Source organism: Gobio gobio (assembly GCF_949357685.1).
Source record: "Gobio gobio genome assembly, chromosome: 16".
Classification (NCBI taxonomy): Eukaryota; Metazoa; Chordata; class Actinopteri; order Cypriniformes; family Gobionidae; genus Gobio; species Gobio gobio.
In genome coordinates, this window is record NC_137109.1 from 43,401,979 (window position 1) to 43,418,755 (window position 16,777).

At 38.0% G+C, this 16,777-nt stretch overlaps 1 protein-coding gene across 2 annotated transcripts in view; it reads right to left on the bottom strand.

Moving 5' to 3' along the window:
* nfkb1 (nuclear factor of kappa light polypeptide gene enhancer in B-cells 1) overlaps window positions 1–16,777 on the bottom strand; it is a 45,335-nt gene that overhangs the window by 6,272 nt on the left and 22,286 nt on the right. For both annotated transcript variants that reach the window (XM_079838768.1, XM_079838767.1), the window contains 13 exons: window positions 15,005–15,109; window positions 13,120–13,211; window positions 12,252–12,390; window positions 11,771–11,917; window positions 11,542–11,637; window positions 8,041–8,214; window positions 7,826–7,952; window positions 7,587–7,701; window positions 5,167–5,368; window positions 4,915–5,084; window positions 1,987–2,089; window positions 1,658–1,791; window positions 1,499–1,559 (listed from right to left, as the gene is read on the bottom strand). In XM_079838768.1, coding sequence (XP_079694894.1) covers window positions 1,499–1,559; window positions 1,658–1,791; window positions 1,987–2,089; window positions 4,915–5,084; window positions 5,167–5,368; window positions 7,587–7,701; window positions 7,826–7,952; window positions 8,041–8,214; window positions 11,542–11,637; window positions 11,771–11,917; window positions 12,252–12,390; window positions 13,120–13,211; window positions 15,005–15,109 — 1,665 coding nt within the window. The remainder of the gene's footprint in view (window positions 1–1,498; window positions 1,560–1,657; window positions 1,792–1,986; window positions 2,090–4,914; window positions 5,085–5,166; window positions 5,369–7,586; window positions 7,702–7,825; window positions 7,953–8,040; window positions 8,215–11,541; window positions 11,638–11,770; window positions 11,918–12,251; window positions 12,391–13,119; window positions 13,212–15,004; window positions 15,110–16,777) is intronic.

The following is a 16,777-nucleotide window of genomic DNA, read 5'->3' on the forward strand; positions in this document are numbered from 1 at the left end:
TCTTGTCACACGCTCCACAAGCTTCACGGAAAGGAACCCAAGATGGCATCCTGTTTGTTTTCTTTATTTTACAAAAGCACATTGATTAATTTTTATTGTGAGTGTACACAAATAAAAATAAACTGTTTACAGTTATTTGTATGACCATAAATGACATAGTTGTTTCCGCTGTTATAATGAGACAAAATAATTTGGCGTTGTGCCTATTTTTGTGTGGTGACCCATGGAAGTCTCACTACTACATTCCAGTGATGAAATATGTGTGTCCTGGAAATGGGAAGCCTCAGGTGCCACTTCACTCGCTGCCTCCTCGTAGAAACCATTGCCCCCCCCCATGGTTATATCACGCGTAAAGACAATGACAGTGTAGGCTACGCACAACATGCTAATCATTTTACCGACCAGCATTGATCAATCTATCAATTATTTTTTTTTAAAGGAACACGCCGACTTTTTGGGACTTTAGCTTATTCAACACATAGAGTTAGATAAGTCCATACATGCCATTCTAATGGGTGCAGCGGCGCAATGATATTAAGCAGTGCCTGAAAATAGTCCCCAGTACGTTCTCTGTGCAAGCAGGTTGTCACGTTGGTTATGTTGACGGAAGTTAGCCTATTTTCAGGTGCTGTGTAATATCATTGCGCCGCTGAACCCATGGTACGGCAGCAAAGTTCCTTGATTATTACGCATGGATGAGAGAATAGTTCCTAGACATATCGGTCTAGAAAATCGCAAATTTTCATTTTCCGTCGGGCTTAGTACACAATGTAACTATACACATCACAACATGTAAATAGGAAAATGTTGGCGTTATTTTGTCACTTATTGAGCAGTAGGCTAGCTGGAGCCATTAACCTCCAGTCTTTGTGCTAAGCTAGGCTAGCGGTGGGTGCGTCAGACAGAGTTATGGCACGCACGGAGATGAGAATGGTATGTATGGACTTCCTTTAAGTAAACAGGAATCTGGGGGCGCCGGACTCGTATCGAACTGTGACCCCAAAACCGAGGTACGTACTAAACCGTGACTTCTGAGTACCGTTACACCCCTAGTAAATAGTAGTTGAATAATTTTGTTAAAAGTATTTCAGCAGCCAGTAATTATGTTAAAAATAAACAATCAGTCTGTCACGTTCAACGTTACGTCAGAGTGATGTAATGGGGACCCCATTACGTCCGTTCCACATAACGTCTCGGTTCCCTCCTTACATACATAACCTAGACATTCCCACACCTTCAAATTAATTTCCATGATTTTTACAGTTTTCTAGTCTACTGACTTCATGATAACTGGATAAGGGTTTTTATTTATTTTTTAATGAGTAATTCCTAGCTGATTAAATATTTAGAGCTGGGCATAATTATGTTATTATATTTCCACTATAAACATGACTTCCATGCCAAGATTTTATTGATTAACATACCAGCTCAAACCTAAAAAGCACTGAACAATACAAAAACACAAACATTGCAAGAATACAAAGACTGGAGCTCATACCCTGCGGTGAAACGACGATGGTGGTGGGCTTATACTCTTCTCCATTAAGAATATCATACACCTGACAGCACAAACCAGACCACACATTATTATTTTCACAACCTGCAGTACAATTGCGTTACATATTACATATAACCCTGTAACAGGGGTTAAACCCACCTCTGGGGAAATTGCCATGTTTAGAGGGGACGTCCCGGGAATATAGCCTTCATCCTCCTCCTCATCCTCTGTGCCACACAGCTCATCATCTTTAAAGAACAGCGGTTCAAAGTTCTCCTTATGAGGATCTGCTCCTAAAAGCAAAGCACACAACACTAGCTGGTTATACCATGTAAAGGTAAATTAATCTACTGACTATGGACACAAATATAACATTTTTGACGTATATGGACTCATGGATGAGTGGTGCAAATCATTTAAATGGCAGCAGGCAATAGTTATTATTGACCTGTCATGTTATTTATAAATTAACACGCATAATTCCTCACCTGCAGCCATTAGCAGTGCGCTCAGTTTGGTTGAGTTCCGTCCTGCAGCAATGTGCAGAGGAGTGGAGCCGTTATAGGTGACGCTGTCGACATCTGCGTTACCCTGCACAGACAAAATGTTACACATGTAGTGTGATTCATCAAGAGATGACTTCATGAGCACATCGTTTCTGCATTCACGTTTGTATTCGTCTCCTCACTTTCAAAGGGATATACGGAAAACAAGATTGTCCATGTTCTTTTAATATATAAGATATGATATACTATGAAGACATGTTGAAAGTTTTTCCACAGTCCAGCTTGACTGGATGATTTAAAAAATATATATTTTTAAAGAAATTACTCTTCACGGAAGAAGAGTCTCAGGGGGACATGAGGGGAAAAGTACCATAATTCGAATATACTACCGGGTTTCTACTGATACAAAGCTTAATTCTAAATCACTGAAGTGACCCTTTAAGCTTTGTATCAGTAGAAACCAAGTAGTATATTCAAATTATGGTACTTTCCCCCCTCATGTCCCCCTGAGACAAGAGAATTATGTATTTTATTTCTGGAAAAAATCCTCAGATGATGCAAATATCGTCATTTTGCGTCATCGGAGGATTCTTTTGGCCAGAGGCTAGAGACTACAGCCAGTAGTAGGAGCTAGTTCCTCATGTTATAAACCCGCACATAGGGGTGGGATCTCACTCACAGAATGTAAATGCAAAATTATTTTATTACAATGAAAATCAAAACGACGGTGGGGCCAGTGTCTTGGTGGGCAAGTGATAACCAATAGCTGTGGCTTTGGGAGTGTCCTCGTAGGGCTGCGAAGCAAGTGCATTCTGGGAGTTGTTGTCTTTCATCCACATGAGACAAAAATACATTTTCTGTCTTTTCTCAGTCTAGAAGGCACCAAATTCAAAAATAATTTTCACATTTCTACTACATAAATGACCCAATTTAAATACATATTCATCTTCCCAGCACCTTAAAGCTACACTGTAATTTTTTAGTTTATTCTTAGCTAAAAACACTTAGTTCTTTCAAAAACATATGTGCTCATTAATGTATATTTACTTCTTTCAAGTAATAAAGTATTCTCGTAAGTTTATAATATGCCATTTAAAATACATACGGGTAGGGGTTCGAATGCGGGTCGCCATATTGCCCCTCCATCTTAAAAGTACATTAGCCAAAGAGGGACATAACCGTAAATTCAAGCTTCGCCTTTCGCGTTTTAACACTCGATGGCACTGTACAAAATTCCCTGCCTCGCGCATGTGCGCGTCAACTTGTTCAGACTTGTCTGGTGCATGCGCAGAGAGTTTTCATCTCAGCAGTGTCCAGTAACAGAGTTATACAGAGTTTTCCTGGCTTGTTTATTCCTCAAATGTCTGTTTTTCCTTGTGTGGTATTTCTGTGCGTTAATAACTCCGTAAGTAATAATAGTTATTGGCATTGTAGATGTGTTTCAGAGTGTCATCGCGTAATTCAGTTGATGTCACCTCAGAAGTATTTTTGTGTCAACATACAATAGCGTAATGTTCACCGATTTGAATTATCATTCAGTTATTTTGTTTTCAAAAATGTTTATTCGTTTATAGAAAATATTTGCTTGTAATGTATGTTGATGGAAATATGCATCAGGTCTGATCGGCATATTAACAATTGTTATTTAGAGCGCACTGCAGTGCTAAAGCTGCGCACACACTTTTGTAATTCGACAAAAGTATATAAGTATATAAGTATAGTTATACAGTTCTTAACTGTGTATCTTCTGTCATGTCATTATCATGTATATTTACCATCCTTATTTGTTCTCTCACAGAAACCACATTTATGTACATATCCACGCAAACCTGTTTGTGCCTTGCAATTGGATGACTGAATAAACATTACTATCATCAAAGTTCACTCTGGATTAGCTGCAGTTCTTTCTAGCCGAATAATTAGGCCAGTTGAGTTCCAACCATCCCACTGCGCACAGAATATCCCACAGGCACCGTGTCGAATGTGGACGAGGTCGAACTGGAAGCCATGTTAATCTTGGACTAAATCGGCCACCATAGGAGTTAAAACGAAATCGGAATTGAGAGGAAAAGAAACTAAAATTCACTGGATGGTCATATACCTTTTCACCGCTAGATGGGTAAAAAAATCTCACACAGTGTAGCTTTAAAGACATTTTTCTCAATATTTCGATTTTTTGGCACCCTCAGATTCCAGATTTTCAAATAGTTGTATCTCATTTGTCCTATCCTAACAAACCATACATCAATTGAAAGCTTATTCATTCAGCTTTCAGATAATGTATAAATCTAAAAAAAATAAAATAAAATAAAAAAACTCCTCCTTATGATTTGTTTTGTGGTCCAGGGTCACAAAAGTTAAGCAGCACAACTGTGTTTAACATTGATAATAATAGTATTAGAATGATTTCTGAAGGATCATGTGACTGCTACTGAATATTCATCTTTGCCTTAAATAAAGAATAAAATAGAAAAAGAAAAAAGTTATTTTAAATATTACACAATAATAATAATACATATTTTATTTTATATTACAGTCTTGTGAGGATAAGAGACTCTTTAAAATAAACACATACCGACCAATATTTTGAACAGCAGTGTAAACATGCATTCAGCATTTATTATTTGGTAATATTGTTACTCATTTCACATAAAATGAGTTTAGCCAATCATGATAGAGCTTATTAAGCTGTAAAAATCTTAAAGAGACAGTAGAATTTCAACTTTTTAATTCTAACAGTTAGTGAGGTTATGACAGACTAAAATATACACTAATTAACATAATAAGTGGGCTTCAGAGGAAAAACAGTACAAAAAAGGTGCACTTTAAAATAGTAGAAATATGCAGTATTCACTGAGGTAACATCCATGAATTGGTGCATGCAATTATGGAGGGAGGTGTTAGTAGTACCTCCAGCAGGAGGCAGCCGGCGAGGGAAAGGTTGCCCAGCTCTGTGGCCAGATGAAGTGCTGTGCGGCCACACGTAAGCTCCTGAACCTCCACATCTGCCTCGCCATCCAGCAGGGCCCGCACACAACTCAAACTGTTCGCCTGTACAGCCAGGTGAAGCGCACATAGACCTGAACGAACACATATAAACAAATCAGCGCCCCAAAAAAATGTGAACGCATTAATGGATCGCAGATAGTTAGTCCAGCGTACCTGCTGTGTTGGGGATGCTAGTTAACTGCGCCACTGACTTGTGCTTTAGCAGCAACCGCAGCATGCCGTCCTCTTTCTGTGTAGCCGCCAGGTGAAGTGCCGTGTTTCCATGGCGATCTGTCAGCGTGACGTCCACCTTGGCCTCCAATAAGGCCTCGACTGCCTCTTTCTGCTGCGTCAACACTGCTAGGTGCAGAGGAGTCTGGGATAGAAGTAGCAGAGGATTTTATTGGTTACCAAGTTTTACCAGAAATGTCACAGGCCTCGGTTGTAGTGGAAAACAAAATCTGGTTTTAAAGTATTTTTTTAGTTTTTAGTATACCTGGTAGTAGGGCTGTGCAATTAATCGAAATTGATTTTCAATTTCGATTTTGGCTTCCAATATTTTGAAAACAAGGTAATCGAGGTAAAACGATTATTGTGCCGCTGCCGCGACATCCTTTCCTTCACAGCTGTGTGCTTTCGTTCCTGCCTAAGCCAAACTTAATTCATATTCATACAGAAATTCATACAGGTTTGGAACAATTTGAGGGTGAGTGTATGATGATAGAATTTTCATTTTTGAGTGAACTATCCCTTTAATGTATGTATATAATGTACGTAACTGGCGCGACAGCTATGATAGCCCTGAACACTGCAGCAGGAGTTCACATGCAGGTGTTCTGCTTGCGTCGCGTGTGAAATGTCTTCATCCCAGGTACAGTGGCATATGTTTCAGCATGTCATATGAATATAATTTCATTGGTTTTATTTTTTTTCAAACGCCAAATGATCGCGATGCTCACGTTTACAAGCCTGCGACATTATAGTAGCCTAGTCTATTGGTTACCGTTTTACAGAATCTATATGATACTTCAATTCAATGTTTGAGTGGTAGGTAATAACCATATATCGTCAATATTATAATATCAAGATACCATAGATTAATCTGCAAATTTGAAAAATCGATTTGCATTATAGCTTGAGGCAAGACAAATAAACAAATATCACAGACATGTTAGGTATCCTAAAATATGATTTTGTACGTCTTACGTATTTACTTGCAAGAATGTAGCCCCTCCTCCTTCAGCTCACGCCAACGAGCAAACGCTGGCCCAATGTTGATCCTCGTCCTGCCTTTAATCCGATCACTTTCTCGTTTCCTCTTTTTGCTTTCCTCCGACAAAACCTTTGCTTTCTTATTTTTCTGTGCTGCTTCGGCCATGACTATAACATTCGGCAAACAAATGATAGTTGGGCTCGCACGTCCGAATTTAAGGAAGTGGGGTTGGTGGTGGAAGTGACGTATATGCCGTAAACCAGTCGAATTTTGTAGTTCTTTTTTTTCTCTGGTTACTACCCGAAACCCGAAGTTTAAAAGTACGATTAAAAATGATACAGACCCCGTCAGGCTATGTCCGACGTGTCATTCAACCTATTGTAAGTCGATGTATCATCACAAGAGTCTTGAAAATATATTATAAAGGTTGAAAAGTTACCTAGTGCTGCTTTAATATAAGTCAGATTGTATTTGTCAGAAAGAAGAATGTCACATATACCTAGGATGGCTTGATGGTGAGTAAATGACGGGATAATTTTTCATTTTTGGGTGAACTCTGGATGCACTTGGCAGAAAACCGAAAATGTTTTTTTTTTAACTAAAGATTAATTTTTTTTTTGTATGTTTGTATTAATTCTAGACTTTTTAATTCAATTCACTAGTGGTGTTATTAAATCTTAAAAAAAAAAAAAACAAGCCAATAAAACACTTATTATTTTTATTTTATTTAAAGTAACACCAAAATTGGACTTAAAATTAATGTATTCAATAAATATTAAATATCTAAATATTATTCTTCATTCAGTTCTATGCAACAGAATCAGATACATTTTTTGACCAATTATCAAAATAATGTATAGTTCAACATAGCTATTATTACCAGAGCATGTGAGCAGATGTGAGCGTCATTTTACCAACATTACCCAGCATGTCTAAACCACACCATGTTACAGCACAGTAGCGCTATTGCAAACAGAAACAAGTCTACACGTTATTTGAGCAGTCTTTGCCTTTCCGGTGAGCGTGAGCGGTACATGAGTAGAGCGTTCGCTTGGGTGCCGGTATAGAGTCGCTTTAAATTTGTGCATCTTCGGAAGCGATCCCACTTGCAAAGTTACAAAAAATGCTGTGCGAGAGTGAAACCTGAGCACTAAACACTGCAGGGAGAGGCGGAATATATTTTCATCTCATATTTTCGGCCTTTTTTCCTCTTTCGGCCAAAAACTGAACATTTTCGACGGCCGAAATGTCGGTGCATCCCTATTAAAATGACTTGCATCATGAAATAAGACTTTGATCATATCACCCACCAATAATCATGATTTCAGTATTGACCAAAATAATTGTGTTTATGATTTTTGCCATAATCGAGCAGCCCTACCTGGTAGAGATCATTCCTCATGTTGAGTACATCCTCTCCAGGGAGAGCAGAGACGACTTGTGCTAGATTTCGCACGGCATCTGTCTGACTGTGGATCACTCCCAAATGTAAACCCCTAAAAACACAAATTTCAGTAAATTAACCTTCAATCAATAATTTATTACCATTTGTCATGAGAAGAGGATATTTTATGTAAATGGAGCATTTACAAAAACATGAGGTTGGTTTGTCTGACTTACGTGTCTCCGTTCTCATCTTGAGTGGTCATGAGGGGGCGCTGTGGAGCCAGAAGCATTCTAGCATCACCGCTTAATGCGTAATAGAAGAGAGCTTGAGCCTGTCTTCCAGCTAGCTCTAACACACAGCCTAAAAAGACAAATGCACAAATTTACCCAGAGGTAAGTTGAAAGATTTAGCTTCATTGTCTACAGCGGGAAGTCAAACTCAGTCTAACCTGTGGCTTGTAACTCGAAATCTTCCGTAGGCTGTGTGTCATCACTTGCCACTCCCAGATTCAGGGGAACAGGTTCAGACGGGGGACAGATTCGCACCCCTCCACCTGAAGCCGAATCATCATCTGTATCACTGTCGCTATCATCTTCACCGTCTTCTACTGGGTCTTGATACTCTAAAAGAGGAAGGAAAACATTGTTTATCCTATCCTAATTTTTTCTTTTTTTTCTTCTACAATTTGTACACTACTGTTTGTTCTTAGGGGCCAGTAAGATACATTTTTAGGCAACGACACAAAAAAGCACATCATGGTACAAAAATACATCATGATTTAAGCGGCATAAAAATCAGCTTTTTGGAATGATTTCTGAAGGATCATGTGACACTGAAGACTGGAGTAATTATGCTGAAAATTCAGCTTTACCATCACAGGAATAAATTACATTTTTAAATATATTCAAATTAGGGCTGTCAATCGTTGTTTGATTAATCACATCTTTGTTCACTTATTGTGAAATTAAGTATTCGCCATTTATCTCATTAAACACATTCATTTTGTCATAATTTGCTATATCCAGCAAAGTAAACAATCAGATCAAAATTGTATTTTCTGCAAGCTTCAAGGATCATTGGAGACTCCAAAAGGACAACAAAATTATATAAGGAGTCCATATAAATCTATTATATAATAATTTTACACAATTAAGCACCCATGAAAAAAAAAACATTACAGAAAAAAAACTTTACAAAATTCACAGCGTATAGTATGTGCACAGAACAACAACGAGATTTTATTAATTTATTTTTCATTTTAGACGAGTCAAGCTGAGATACCGAACAGGACCACACGGAGATAATAATAATTTGTTACATTTTATATAGCGCTTTTCTAGACACTCAAAGCGCTTTACATGGAAGGGGGGAATCTCCTCAACCACCACCAATGTGCAGCATCCACCTGGATGATGCGACGGCGGCCATATTGCGCCAGAACGCCCACCACACACCAGCTTATGGTGGAGAGGAGACCGAGTGATGAAGCCAATCTTATATATATATGATTAGGAGGCCATGATGGACAGAGGCCAATGGGCAAATTTGGCCAGGATGCCGGGGTTACACCCCTACTCTTTATCAAAGGACATCCTGGGATTTTGAATGACCACAGAGAGTCAGGACCTTGGTTTAACGTCTCATCTGAAGGACGGTGCTCTCTGACAGTATAGTGACCCACACAGACCACAGGGTGAGCACCCCCTGCTGGCCTCACTAACACCTCTACCAGCAGCAACCTAGTTTTCCCAGTTGGTCTCCCATCCAGGTACTGACCAGGCTCAGCCCTGCTTAGCTTAAAGGTAGGGTAGGTAAGAATGATCGAAAACACTTTTGTCCAAATTTGTTTAAACTTTCTTTATATGTCAATACATAATTAAAATGTAAGTACTCTGAAAAAGAGAGTATAAAAATCGAGTGACTCTAGACATTTTAATCTGCAATAAACACCGCTCATTATTTTCGTCCGGGACGAAACAAGTGATTGGCTTGGGCGACTGTCACTCTCTCTCGCTACCACCGCTTTTGCTATAGGATCTGCCCACATGCGCGCACCCCAGTGTTGCCAAGTCGGGCTACTTCAACACTGTTGCCGCGGGCTGTTTTTCATGTCCGCGGGTTGAAGCGACCCCAATTATGTGACATTTTGCCCCGGGATTTTTTTGAATTTTAGCAGGCAGCCCTACCAAAAAGACACATATTTTACCCCCCAAATGCGGTTTTTACCGGAGAAACACGATTGGGCTTGTTTTGGGCTAGTTTTGAGTAGCAATTGGGCGGATTTTGTTGTGAAAACCTGGCAACCCTGGCGCACCCGTTTGATTTGAGGAGTTCAAGAGGCTGTATTCCTGCTGGACAGGTAATCTTTCATTTTAATTATACATTTTTTTGGTTTATGTTTTCATGAAGCATGTCTCACTAGCACACGTAGCTGCCTAATATAGCTAACATAACATTACTTAGCATAAAGTTACAATGTTATACACTTAGCGAACCATTAGTAGAGATGATAAATATTCAATATGCTTAGCTCAAGTTGATCGCTGTCGTGTTGAATTTCGCAAAATGTAACTTTAGATAACAAAATGCAACTTCAGATAACAAAATGCATGTGTAAAAGCTAGTACACCGCATCCAGGAACCTTTTTAGAACTAAGTCAGCTTTAGCTACTACCCTCTGTCTAAACTCTTTTACCATGTTCACCGGGAACTTTACCTGCACGTTTATTTCGGCCCTTGGTTTGTTTTTATATTCTCTATCTATGTTTACTGATGTTTTTATCTTGTATCTGTGTGTGTCGTAGACACTGTGTTGTGTGTGTATTTTAAACTTTACCAGTATCGTTATTCTAGCTTGATAGTGAGTACTAAAAGACATCTTATTTGTTTATATTCATAATGATAAAGTTAGATTTTTTTTATTACATGTGATTCTGACATGATGTCACTACATGCACTTCTTCTCCGCTTGTCTCAGGTAAATAATGCGTCTTTCAGCTGAGCTGATCGCGGTCGGCGTAGTAGCGCGTTCATGTGTTTTGGGGGTGTGGCTTTGGAAAGAGCCCAGAAGGGAGAAGGTGGAGTGAATGGAAATAATGAGCTGTCTTTAAAACAGTCGTGAGAGGTCTACAGACACTCAATTTTTATACTTTCTTTTTCAGAGTACTTACATTTTAATTATGTATTGATATATAAAGAAAGTTTAAACAAATTTGGAAAAATAATTTTTAACCAAATCTTACCTACCCTACCTTTAAGTGAGAAACCAGTCTTGGGCTACAGGGTGATATGGCTGCCGGCGTGCCAAAAAAACTAAATCAACCGCTTTGACTGCATAAACCTACGATTACTAAACACAACAACGTACACATGACAAATCAAACATTATCCTTCCTGAGTGTGTGTGGAAACAACGAAATGTGTCTGTACATGAATGCAGCATGCGATCAGTGATCGAGAGCGTGCACATACACAGTTTGTTCTATGTGCATCAGACACCCACACGATTACTGTACGACTCCTGCACGTCACCAAAATTGCGCTCTTCAGGAACAAATCTCAGAATACGACAGAGCTCATGTTTTAGAGCAAATTGGGTTAAAGAGTTTGAATGGAAACGTCCTCCTACCATGGTACAGATAGATGCTCAGTGTGATTGTGATAAACTCCCAACTTCTAACATCATCTAACTGCGTGACGAAAGTTACGCTAATGACGCAGCTTCACGTACTTCTGTAATTTATTTGCGTTCTATTATTTTAACGTGTTAAGGACTTTAGATTAATCGCATGCATTAACGCGTTAACGTTGACAGCACTAATTCAAATAAGAAAGAAAAAAGTTATTGACTTTTCATAATCAACCCCAAACTTTTAAATGGTAGTATATGTGAGTGTACAGCCCAAGATGCTCCGATAAAGGCAGCTTGATTGACAACTGGAACACTCACTATGCTTGATGCTGGTCCCGCCTCCTCCCATGCCTGAGGAGAAGTTGTATCCAGACCCATAATTGTTATAATTTTGATATCCCTGGAAAAAATGTCCTAGAAGACAAATGAAAAAACATGAAATATTTTGATCTAAAAGAGTATATTCAGCCAACATCACTGCATCAAAGCAGTGCATGGTGGGATTAAAAAATAAATACATTTGAAGTACAATGCAATATCGATGTACCTCCTCCTCCTCCTCCACTGGGACCACCTCCTGCAGTAGAGCCACCCCCTCCTCCTCTAAACATGCCTCCAGCTCCGCCTCCTGCTCCGCTGTAGTCCTGGAAGTTTGGCAGGGTCTTTTGTCTCTTTCTCTGGACTTCTTCTTTGTCTAAAAACAGTTTGAAAGAGAAATTCAATGGAAAATAAACCAATATATGGGCAGACGTTGGACTTTTTACTCAATTGCTATGCAGTAAAAAAAAAAAATCTCAAATTTCAAACATCCAAAATAGAAGCATTGGCACTTTTGGACACCACTCAAACAATTTGTTTTATAGTTGGGTTAGGGTTATAGGTTTTATAGTTGGGCTTGTGACAATAGACATTTTTTCTGTCTGCAATTTTTGTCTTAGCTTGCAAAATTGTGGCAAAAATCCTACAAAAAAGGAGTTGATGTTGCACAGTTCCAATCAAAACTTTAGGGAGATGGGTAAAGACTGTACCTATAATCTGTGGATGGTAGGTGAAAGGCTTGGGTTCGCTCGTTTCATTGTCTGACTTCCTCTTGAGCTGCACAAACACAGAGATGGGCTTCTGGAGGTTCTGGTCCCGATATTTAGGCGTCTTGAAGACGATGGCAAACTAAGGAATGAAATGAAAGGTGGATTATTTATTCAGCCAGAATATTTATTTTATATTACTATATGATTACAGTCGTTTAAAGTCAATATGTAACCGCGACTTGATGAATAATTTTTTTTCAGCAAGGATGCATTAAATTTATCAAAAGTGACAGTAAAAACATTTATAATGTAACAAAAGCTTTCCATTTCAAATAAACACTGTTCTTTTGAACTACAGCTAAAACCTTGTATCAAGGTTTACACAAAAATATGAATTGTTTCCAACACTGATAATAATAATAAATGTTTATTGAGCAGCAATCTTAGAATCAGCGTATTAAAATGATCATGTGACAATGAAGAGTAAAGTTGCTGAAAATTCAGCTTTGCATCAAAGGAATAAATTACATTTTAAAATGATTAAATACATATTAAAATAGAAATTCATTATTTTAAATTGTACTGTATGCTTTTACTGTATCAAATAAATGCAGCCTCTGTGAGCATAAAAGACTTCTTTCAAAAACATTTTAAAAATCCAAACTTTCAAACAGTAGTGTTTAAAGAAAGGAAACAGAATCAGTTTTGATTCGATGCTGCCTTAATAAATCCTCAATAGCTGAGCTTCTCCAATTATTTATTCCAGAGAAGTCAGGGTTTGTCCATAAGAAACAGATTGAAGGCATCATCAAACCACAAAGCATGTCACTAAACATAAAGGACAAGGCGGACAAGTTCCTGTGCTGACCTGTCTGTGGACGTCAGTGGGGGAGAAATCCCCATAGGCCTCCCATGTTAGACCTGAATCATCATCTTCATAAAACCGCACCTGGATGTCATCTGTCACAACAACAAAAACAAACAATGACATCACATATGAGGAAAACAAGAAAATTAAAATTACCGTGAGCCAACAAGGAAAGAAAGAGGAAACAACTGTTGTCACACACACACACACAGTAAAATTTGAATATCTCTGTCATCACCACACGGCACCCTCTTACTTCCGCAAAAGCCACATTTTAATATAATACAAACTTCATTTAATGGCACAACAGATATGCACATTACAGACACATGATCCAGAAACATATCAGATCAGCTATCATTAGGAAATACCACGGTACTACTTTGATATACAGTATAACATGATACCAAACAATAAAATAATCATGCAAGACTGTCTGTCCATATTAGGGCTGGGGATCACCAATGCCCCCGCAAAATGATTCACGCAGCAACACTTGTCATTGTATCCCAATATCATAAACGGATCATGACTGAAACTGTGATATGAATATTATTCCTCATTTTAAAGCACTTAAGAGATTGTTGTCAATGTTTCAGAGGATTTAGTGGGAAGTAATGGTAAACAATGTTTATTTTGTATTTCAGGTTCAACCAGAATCCGAATGATCATCTTTCAATCATAATTAATGTGACTTGTCCATGAAGAGACGTCTTCTTCGCAAGGGGAGGATATGAGAGAAGAGAAATGGCAAGTAGGTCGTTGAAAAACTAACTTTGTCCTGCCTCCGAATTTGCATATGAAATGGGGAATTCCCTACAGCTGGAAATCTGCAGTGAAAACTTCCTTTAAGTGTGGCACAGGGCAACTACAGCAGGAGAACAAGGTTCCGTATCACCTGTAGGGCAAATGCTAAAACTGTTTGAGGCTGATTTCATTCAGATAATATTACAACATGGCTTTTTTCAAATGTTACTGATCCTTAAAGCATTCACCTTTATATCAAGGTCACTACTTCGTTTTAAAAGACTATTCTTCAAACTCTCTTTCTGGCCCATAGCAAAGTTCCTTTTAAAACAAGTCGGTTTCCTCGGCGGCCATCTTGTTAATGCCCCGGTACAGCTCATGTCTACACTAATGGCAAAAGACGGAAATCTCTGAAAGTGCTTGTCAATATTACGTGTAAATGACATTTCAAATGAGGAATAAAATCAGACAAATATAGGCTCATAAACTACGCTTTTTTGGATGAAATCATGCAAATTGTGTGCATTATTCAAGCTCAATTTTGATTTAAATTCAATAGTAAAACAAACTGATTATGGCTCTATCAAAAAGCGAACTGGCTCTTTAAACGTTTTCTTTTAAAAAAATAATTTTCCAGGACATTTTCTCAAATTTTCCATGTGTTTTTCAGGACTGGAAAATGTGTCAATGTCCCAGGACGAGTGGGAACCCTGAGCACTGTTCAAAAGTTTAGGGATAGTAAGATTTTGTTAAGAAATCTGCTATGCTCACCAAGGCTCCAGTCGTCAGTGTCACATGATCCTTCAGAAATCATTCTAATACGTTGATTTGCTGCTCAAGAAACATCTCTTATTATTATCAATGCTGAAAACAGTTGTGCTGCTTAATATTTTTGTGGGACCTGTGATCCTTGCTGAATAAAAGTATTAATTTCTTTAAAAAAAAGATCTTACTAACCCCAAACTTTCGAACAGTATAGCATATGCAAATGATCTGGATGACTGGCTAAAGAGCTTTCATTGTGAATGTTAAAAACCCTTTATTTCAAAGTGCTTTTTTCCCCATTACGTCCTTAATTCTGTTCAGCAATAACATACAGGCAGAGCATGCCATGACCGTAATGATATGGCTCTCTGACCTTTCTGGACTTTGTCACACAGCAGATAGACCTCTTCTCCTCCCGTGACGCAGCCGGCCGTCCGATCCATCCGCACTATCTTCAGATTGGAGGCATTTGGGGCTTCTAAAAAGCCACAAGAGAGACAGAGGTATCAAAAAAAGTTTCCTTATTTTTCCTTTCGTTTGCAGTCTCGTTTTGAACATGAACTCGAAATGGAGTCAGAGATTATAAGAAAAGGGAGGGGAAATTGAAAGTGTAGGCCTAGTTTCAGGGAGGAAGCAATATCTGACAGTTCTCTGACAGAGAGCGAGAGAGACAGAATAAGAAAAAGAGAATGAAAACGAGATTGAGAGTGAGACTTAATAATAATCATTATTAGCCACAACCTCAAAATCATGTGACCACTCCGTTGTCAAACACTTTTCTTTCTCTTCTTTGTCCCCGGTAGTTTCTATTGCTAAATTATACATATTGGGCTAAAGGCTATGATTTCTAATGACTATGAATTAGGGTTATTATAGTTAACTAAAACTAATACTAAAACCATTAAAGAAAACTATGTTGTTACTTGAAATAAAATAAATGTAAGCTTATGTTGTTTCAGCTAGTTTACAAGGCAACATTTCTCATTTTCATGTAGTTTAACTTGATGTGCTAAAATAACTCAATTTCGAAACACTTCAGCTTGTGATTCTTATTAAGTGTGGGACACATTTCAGGATTCTTTACCACAGCAAAGTCTGAGACCATGACACAGAGACTAAAGGGTTCCTGATGGGTTCACACCTAATTCTTCACCTTCATTTCGTTTTGCAGTTAACATGTGTCTTTTCTTCTTGGCCTGTTTTTGTATGATCCTGCTGAACCAATGAGTCAAGTCAAGTCAAGTCAACTTTATTTATATAGCGCTTTTAACAATGTAGATTGTTTCAAAGCAGCTTTACAGTGTTAAACAGGAAAATAATGCAGCATAATTTTATTCAGCTGTATAGCCATTCTGGAAAAATTTCAAGTATCATACAGTGACAGTGTGGGCTTTAGATCAATAATTTGATCAGTAATTTAGTTTAAATGGTTAATTTAGTTTATTATTTAGATGTATTTCGATGTTTAGTTGAAAAATTTAGTCTCCCCAACTGAGCACGCCAAGCCAGAGGCAACAGTGGCAAGGAAACCAAAACCCCATTAGGTGACCTAATGGAGAAAAATAAACCTTGGGAGAAACCAGGCTCAGTCGGGGTGCCAGTTCTCCTCTGGCCAATTAACAATTGAGCGTGAGCAACAATGAGCGTATTGCTGTCCCTTGGTCACGCCTTAATTGAGCAATTTCTAGTATTGCATCCTTCTCATGAGCATTTCATAATTTTTGACTTTTCAGTGCGAGTTAAAGCTCTTTTTTTTGGCCCATTTCTATGCACACCTGCATAAAGGGCGTTTTTACTTCCAGCCTCCCTTAACAAATAAATATATATCACTTATAAATGATTAAATACAAAATGTTATTAAGATAGATGTGGCTTGGAATTGGTAAAATGTAAGAAAAAAAAAATACGATCACAATATCAACTTGCAAAATTTTGCACGCACGGTAGTTAACATGAACAATTAACAATATTGTTATAGTTTATCAATCTTTAAAAACATAATTTTCAACATTTACTAATACGTTTTTAAAATCCAAAGTTGTGTCTGTTAACATCAATGCACTGTGAACTAACACGAACAAACAATGAGCGGTTGTATTTTTATTAACAAACATTAACAACGATTAATAAATGCTGTAAAAAAATA